This window comes from Sinocyclocheilus rhinocerous, unplaced genomic scaffold (genome assembly GCF_001515625.1).
Source record: "Sinocyclocheilus rhinocerous isolate Xijiao unplaced genomic scaffold, SAMN03320098_v1.1 scaffold544, whole genome shotgun sequence".
Taxonomy (NCBI): Eukaryota; Metazoa; Chordata; class Actinopteri; order Cypriniformes; family Cyprinidae; genus Sinocyclocheilus; species Sinocyclocheilus rhinocerous.
This window is the reverse complement of record NW_015658610.1, coordinates 526,814-535,227: the sequence shown is the minus strand read 5'-3', so window position 1 is coordinate 535,227 and position 8,414 is coordinate 526,814. Positions and strand designations below refer to the sequence as shown.

General features: G+C 36.6%; 1 protein-coding gene across 3 annotated transcripts in view; it reads left to right on the top strand.

Annotated features, from left to right (window-relative positions):
• Nucleotides 1–8,414, top strand: part of LOC107722772 (C2 domain-containing protein 2-like) — a 27,330-nt gene that overhangs the window by 14,209 nt on the left and 4,707 nt on the right. For all 3 annotated transcript variants that reach the window (XM_016531240.1, XM_016531241.1, XM_016531238.1), the window contains exons 3-10: nt 2,712–2,807; nt 3,997–4,116; nt 4,467–4,580; nt 4,705–4,818; nt 5,669–5,771; nt 6,047–6,179; nt 6,912–6,976; nt 7,160–7,281. In XM_016531240.1, coding sequence (XP_016386726.1) covers nt 2,712–2,807; nt 3,997–4,116; nt 4,467–4,580; nt 4,705–4,818; nt 5,669–5,771; nt 6,047–6,179; nt 6,912–6,976; nt 7,160–7,281 — 867 coding nt within the window. The remainder of the gene's footprint in view (nt 1–2,711; nt 2,808–3,996; nt 4,117–4,466; nt 4,581–4,704; nt 4,819–5,668; nt 5,772–6,046; nt 6,180–6,911; nt 6,977–7,159; nt 7,282–8,414) is intronic.

Here is an 8,414-nt window from a genome sequence, read left to right as displayed (position 1 = left end):
GACGAATTGTTGAATAAAGTCGTTATTTTTGTTTTCTTCACGTACAAAAAGTATTCTCGTCACTTCATAACGTTACGGTTGAACCACTGATGGCAGATGGACTATTCTGACGATGTCTTTCATACTTTTCTGGACCTTGACAGAGTAATTTACTCGGCAGTCAATCGGACATTCACAAGCCTCCCGGTTTTCATCCAAAATATCTTAAATTGTGTTCCGAAGACGAACAAAGTTTTTACGGGTTTGGAATGACATGGGGGTAAGTGATTAATTAAGTGATTAATGACAAAATTTTCATTTTGGGGTGGAGTATCCCTGGTAATGTTGAAGTCATGCTACTGTGATAATCTTTTGCTTTTTACGTCTGGTGGCTTCATAATTCAGAAAGGTTGTATTCATTTTGAAGATTAACTCAATAAAATGTGTAAAAATCATAAATGTTATGGTCACAGAGCTTATTTTCTGCAATAATTTAAAAAAATCCAGTTGGCTTTTTGTAAAGGGAACCAGGATGATGCTAATATCCAGGTTGGCCTACAAAAATATGTCATCGCTTCTTGATTGCACATGCACATGCTTAAGATATTGACAATGTGCTTTTTTAGCACATTGCAATAATATTGTCTATAATCTTGCAATAATATCGTCAAATTATGCAAAAAGTTGTGAAGTAAATATTATATGTGTATTTTTAGGATGCATGAAATGCGAACTATGAAATTTGCCTTCCAAAGATGTTTAAAATGTCAGTCACCATTATTTCCACCACAAAATTCTCTCAAACACAATACTGACATGTGGTGGAACAGGAACTCTTCATTAAAAATTACAAAGTTCAAAATTCTACTCAATTATTTATTTATTTTTATTTTTTTTTTACTGTGGGTAATTCTCCAAATTAAATAAAAATGTATTGACTATCCCTTATAAAAATGCAATGGCAATACCATGGTCATGTCATGGTGTCAGAAGGGTGATGGTGATTACGCATGATTTTAAAGGTGCTGTATGTAGGATTGACATCAAGTGGTTGAACTAGGTATTGCAGTCCAAATTCAAAATATTGGAGAGGGTTTTTTTCACCCAGCCCCTCCTCCTCAGACTTGACGCACACGCAGGTTGCCAGATTGACGACACCAACAGGAACGAGCGCACTTAACGATGAATGAAATTAAATATGCTGTGTTTTCCGCCAACTGGCAACCCGGTGTGCCTAAATACAATTGGGTAAACTGGCAGTGGGCGGGTTACACAGACCAAAACAGAGACCGACATTCCGGCCCGGAACTCACATTTTCAAAGGAGAATAACTGACTGTAGCATTGTTTTTCAGATAAACAAGTATGTTAACTTAGCATGTTTCTTAAATACCTGCAAACATATTATGGTATTTTTATGCTTTAGTAGAGTCAAAAACTTATATACAGCACCTTTAAATGGTACTCCAAGATGTGATTGTAGAGTATAAGCCTCATGTTTACTTCAGCCTCTGGATGACATTTCTCTCATGCATCAGGCTCGTCATCTTCAGCCTCAATTATATATCCTCTTGATGTGACAGATTCATTATGGCATCATCTAGTCAGAGCATCAGTCGTGTCAATTGTGATGATGAAAAACATAATTATTTACACACCCTCATCTTGTCTCACAACACATGTAATCATTTAAGAAGAAAGCTACAGCAGTGGTTTTCCAAGTTATGTCCATCAGTGACAGCAACAGCCGCAGCAGCATAAGTCAGTGTTCTCCACACAGTGTTGTGGTTATGCTCATGCTCATTCATTTCCATTACCACACTCCTCTCTTGCCAGTCACACTTGGCCAAGGTTTCTGCCTTGCTGCAATATCCTGTCACTTGCAGAGGTTTCCTTTTAGTGTGATCAGAGGCCATTGTTCACATCATGATCTTTATTAGGGTGTTTTACAAGCTTAGATTAGATTAGTGTGTTTCTACCTGGAGTCCTGGCATGCAGGGTTTGTTGCATGATCTCCATTTGTGAACTGTGGAAGTCTGGCTCAAATAGGTACATTGGCAGCTTGTTGTCATGGCAGTCGGCCACATTTGCCTGGACAAAATGATGTCATATCCTGAGTATGCTTTTCGCTGACCAATGTTTTTGGCTAGAGATAGTTGTGAATATGTGTGCTTAGGTATATGTGTGTGTGTGTGTGTGTGTGTGTGTGTGTGAGTGATTGAAGAGAGACAGAATGTATGTTGTTTGTAATAATCTCTGTAATTAAGTACATAATGACCCAAACACAAGCACACTCTTTAAGAAGTTAAAATATAGAGGAACCTGTTTTTTTCCCAGCTCAGCTGGAATGATAATTGTTTTATATTTCCACCCACTTTTACTTCTTATTGATTTATGGAATTTCTTCATTAAAAGTGTCTTTTTCTGCATCTTTTTTTCCTGCAGTTGCACTTTACATAATTGCAAACGATGCATTGTGGGAAAAGTAAAGCAGATGATATTGCAGTGCTTCCTTTGCCTGTTTATCAAGCTACTTTTTCCCTAGGTGGCTGGGATTTCTGTTTTGAAGCTGTGAAGATTTATGGATGCACTATCATCTAGCTACTTAATATAAACATGCAAATAGACATTTAGCCCAGGATACATATTTGAAGAGTGATTGCTCCCAGAAATGCCTTTTCTTCACTGATTTATGTGCAGATGAGCTAACTGACAATCTCCATTTCTTTTCAGAGCTCCATTCAGATCACCTTTGATGACTGTCTTCAGCTCCCAACTTCTGCGTCCATTGACTGTGTAACTTGCACTGATCAATCAGTACGCAGCATGGTAAGCAGTCAAAGCTTTTACTTTGGCACCAAAAAGACGGCAAATAAAAGTTACTTATTTGTTTGCGCAATCTAGCTAAAAGTAAATGTGCAAATATCCAAGCAAAGAAAGAAAAAAGACATTTATAATGTTATTAAAGATGCTGTTCTTTTGAACTGAATCCTGAAGAAAATGTATCAGATTCCACAAAAATAAAGCAACTATATATAGCAAAATAAATTATTTTCAACATTGATAAAAAGTAATGTTTCTTGAGCACCAGATCAGCATATATAAATTATTTCTGAAAGATCATTTGACACTGAAGACTGGAGTAATGGCTACTAAGAAATTAGATTTGCTAACACATGTATTACATTTTAAAATATAGAAAACTGCTATTTTGATTGTAATAATACAATATTACTGTTTTTACTGTATTTTTTATCAAAATAATACAACCTTGAGACTTCTTTCAAAAACGTTAAAAAATCTTACCGACCCCAAATTTTTGAACAGCATATGTAAAAAAAAAAAAATAATTCTTCATATATATTATATGAATTGTCATATTTGTATGGTGTGAATTTAGGAATAAATATGATTTAGTTGTTATTTTGTGTTCTACATATAATTTTGAGTGATTACAATAATAACAATTTTTACAATATACAATTTTTTGGGAGTGTTAGTCATCCAGCATCATTGTGTTCATCTGCATATTCTCTCCTCTCAGTGTAAATGAATGAGAGCAGTTGTAGTGCACACATCCTTGTAGTGGTATTCATTTGCACGTGCAGTTATCATATCTGAAATGATTTTCAGGCATATTTAATATATTTGCATTGACAACACCCTTTATATTTACATGTGTATGGAGGCAAATTACATATCCATTGAGAGAAACACACACATGAGAAGCTATTTTTTGGTTCATTTGTCAGACACAATCTTCAGCTGACTACATGAGTAGATCAGCTCAGACATTGTGCATGCTCCTAATATTTTTTGAATCAATGTGTTTTTAAACACTCAAACTCTTAAATCAGGGCCAATGTGTCCATCTTATCAAGTTGCATTCAGTAGTATATATTTTTGCTTGTATATAATCAAAGCATTTGATTTTTTAAAATTTACTTATTGTTTTGAAGATACTATGTTATGTCCAACTCAGTCAGCATTTGTCAATCATACCCTCAACCTCCTCCAGGTCCTGCAGTGCAATTGTTCAGTCGACACCGTAACATTCCCTGTGACTGTCACTCAGCAGTCACCTGCAGCCGTTTCCATGGATACCTACCAGATCACGATGAAGCCCATGCAGGCCCAGGTAAAATACAAATGAAATGGATTTGCATCTGCAAGTTTGCATCAGTCTGCATAGCTGCACACTCAACTTTCATTAGTCTGATGTCTCCTGCCACTGCTCACATGAATGAGCCTCTCAGTTTGCCAATTTTTTCCCCATCTCAATAGCTTAATGTAGACTGTGAGGTTTAGTGGCTATGAATATTGCATGCGATACTCATCTCAAACAAACGACACCACTTGATGCGTAGTGCCATAGTTTAATGTTTCATCTCTAGGTGGTAAAAAATGGAGCAGCCATCGATGAATATATTACTTTTGCAAATTCAGTGTGAAATAGGAGTTAAAATGTTCTGTATGGGGCTTCTGTAGTTGCAGGTCTGTCTTGAGGAAGTGGAGGAAGAGGGTCTCCTTGTGTCCTGGACTTTTTCCAAGCAACCTCATCTCTCTTTAACTGTAACACCACGCCAAAGAGTCCAGAAAGAGGCAAGGGAGTAGTTTTGGTCACATGGGTCTTGTTCCTTTCAGCTTGTGACGCATTACAAATTGTAAAATGTATAAAACGCAACTATGCACATAAACTGAAATCTTTGTTTGTTTTTGTCTTTAGGCCTCTGACGTGGAGGTGGACAGTGAAATGATTGCGGCTCTAGTGGAGGACACACTGTACACAACACACCCTGCCTTGATCCTCAACCTGAGAGCCTGTGTATCAAGCCCTGCGGTAAAAATACCAGTATCGATTGCTATATCAAACAGTGAGGGTTATGACCGTGTACTGGGTCAGTGTGGCCAGCATTTGAAACTGTACTGAACATTATTACCAAGGTTTCTGTAGGTCTTAAAAAGGTCTGAATTCACCCTTTCACAAATTAAGGCCTTAAAAAGGCCTTAAATATCTGTCAATGGGCTATGAAGACTTGTTTTTCCTAGGTCCACTGGCAGATATTTGTTCTTTTTAATCATAAACTCACTTCATTTTTATCAGTTTTACAGAAAACAAGATTTATGTCATTTTGCTTCCCAAGTAAATGTATCTAGATTTAAGAATTTTTAGACATTTCCACTGGAAAACAAGACAGATATACTGAGGAATAGCATCACTTTTTTGCAATTTGATTAAAGGTACAGTAAAGGTATTTTCATATTCTAGAGGTTGAGAGCAGAAGAATTGATTAGAATTCAGCTATTTTTGTCAAATGAATAAAAAATGAATGGAGATTGGTGAGAAATTGTATTTTTGAAGTGTTGCTAATACTGTGCTTCTCAGACATTTAGAGAACATGCTGGCATATTAAGTTCCCTTCAATTTATTTGTTCAGTTTTCTTTACTTGGTCTTAAAAAGGTATTTAAAAAGTCTTACATTTACCTGCAGAAACCCTGTGTCACAGATCCATATGGATACTGTATATTTTGGTTGAGAGTGTTTGACGTATGACATGCAGGGATGTATGACACCCTTATCAGTACAAAACATACAAGACATGTAATTAAAGTCAACAAGAACGAGGAAGGAAAACTCTAAATATGTGACTTTCATGTTATAAAACATTCACATTCTCTGTTGTAATAGTTTCCCAGGGAGAAGCAGATCGGTGGTCTGAACTCTCCATCTCAAAGCACGCCTGTCAGGCGCATTTTGGTGCACCAGCTCAGAGCAACCAACGTCAAAAAAGGTATAAAATTATCATGATTCTTAAAAAACTTTAATACATAAAGTTATAATCAGCCACTCGGTGATTTGCCTGAATGGCTTGTTGACTATTAAAGGAAGCCTTGTTCAATTAGGCTGGGTTCGTGTTCATTTGACCCCAATTTTTTGACTTCAAAAATCATCCTAATATGTCAAGGAAAATTTCCTATTGTTATCAATGTTTTTCAGGATTCTTTGATTAACAGAAACTCTGTATTTGAGCAGTTTATGGTGTAAGTTATGTGATTTCTTTTCCAGGATGTCAGACTCATGTAGGAGAGCTTTGTTGTATGCTGAGTCTGGACACTCCTTCCATTGAACGGAGAACCGGCTTCCTTACTCCTTCCCCCAGTCCTGGAGCAGCCCTGCACTGGACTGACGACTTTACACTGTATGCACACTATTCTGCCATTATGTGATTGTAAAGGCAGATATAGATCAACAAAGACTGAAACTATATGAATGGACTGGATTGAAACATTCTGAGTGAGGTGTTGACATGTCTGACTCCTAGGAATGGTTACAAGGAAATGTTTCTTAATTAGTCATGTTCTATTAGACAAGGTCATTTTTGTTCATACAAGTAATTTAACTCTGCGCTGCAGGACTAGACTGATAATCCAGTGGGATTTTCGAACACCTTCCATTTAAAGGTCAACTTCCCCACTTCAGTTTGACACAATGGAGCGTTTTCCTCAAAGTCTGCACTTCTGTCATGAATGAAGGTGTGAAGCTGTGAGCAGCTCCACCAATGGCTCTGTGAATATGTACAGCAGCCAACTCCCGAAGAAACAAAGAGCTGTTTAGCACATTTAATTACAGCCATTCCCAAGACGTCACTATTTCCTGTGATGCCAATTACCAGAATGGCCAATTTAATTCTCATAGCCAGCATACAGATTGCTGCTGTGGGATCAAATGGGACATTTAGTCTAACCACAATACTGATGGTATACAGCAGTTTTATAACCTAAAATCCAATTACAACTGTTAAAGTCAATTTAGTATTTTAATGATACAAAAAGTCACTTCATCTCCAATATTCCGTATTACAAAATTAAAGTTTACTGTGTGTGCAGCTTTATTTACTTGTGATAAATCAAAGTCTGTTTTTATCAATTAGGGAAATAGGACCAGAAACCAAAGAACTCAAAGTAAGACTTGTGGAGAAGAACAGCAAAGGAGCGCGTGAGTCACTTTTCAGTGCCTATCATTCAATCGTTCATCCAGCATTATAAGAAATGTATTGATTTCAGATGATCTGGTGAATGATTAAAGACTGATATTCTCCATTCTGTCTGCTTTTGTATTCACTGCATGATATACTTGTCTGTCCGTTGATTCATTTGTTTTCTTTTTCCTGTTTGACAGAGTTTCTGCCTGGTTGTGCTTCCTTACAATTGGATCTCTCTAAAAGAATTCCTAATGGACAACATAAACTGTCCATCGCACCGGGTCATGGTCTGGCTCCAACTGCAGTTGTAACATTAGAAGTAAGGACAGCATAAAATAGAATTCAGATATATTTCATATACACTACCGTTCATGTAAGGCTACATTTATTTGATCAGAAATACAGTAAAACAGTAATATTGTGAAATATTATTGCAATTTAAAAGAAATGTTTTCTATTTTAAAATATTTTAAAATGTCATTTATTCCTGTAATGCAGGGCTGTCCAAACTCGGTCCTGGAGGGCCGGTGTCCTGCAGAGTTTAGCTCCAACTTGACTCAACACACCTGACTGGAAGTTTCTATGCCTAGAAAGAGCTTGATTAGCTGGTTCTGGTGTGTTTAATTAGGGTTGGCGCTAAATTCTGCAGGACACCGGCCCTCCAGGACCGAGTTTGGACAGCCCTGCTGTAATGGCAAAGCTGAATTTACTCTAGTCTTCAGTATCACGCGACCCTTCAGAAATCATTCTATATTCTGATTTGCTTCTCAAGGAACATTTATTAATGTTGAAAACTAATGTTGTGCTGCTTATTTTTGTGGAAACATAATAAAAAAAAATTTTCAGGATGATGAATAGAAAGTAAAAAATAACCATTATTTGACAGAAATAGTTTGTAACATTTCAAATGTCTTTACTGTCACTTTTGATCAATTTAGTGTGTCCTTGCTAAATAAAAGTTGTTTATTTCGAAAGAATATATATTTACCCCAAACGGTAGTGTATGACAGTCAGACAGACAGATAAATACTAGTAATTCACATATATAAAGTATACATGATTTCCATGATAATACAATGTTCAGAGTGTCCGTATTGCTGATTAAGGCTTCAGCCAACCTTGTGTTCACTTTTCCGAACACTCGTGATAAGTCCCTGTTCCAAATGTCAATGTGAATTATTTAATAGAAAACATATCTTATTACAGTGGTCTGCCTTGTGAAGTGAATGCTCACCTTATCTCTGATAACTGAATTATTTCTTTATTTAAAGCTGCAGTCCGTAACTTTTTTTGGTTAAAAATTATCCAAAATCAATATTTGAGCAAGTACATAACCAGCCAGTGTTCAAAACTATCACCTTACTTTAGCCCGATTCACAACGGTTAGCTTATAATAATGTTTTGTCTCATTTGAGTGGTACGGGTAGGTTTTCGCGGGAAATTGCCAGCATA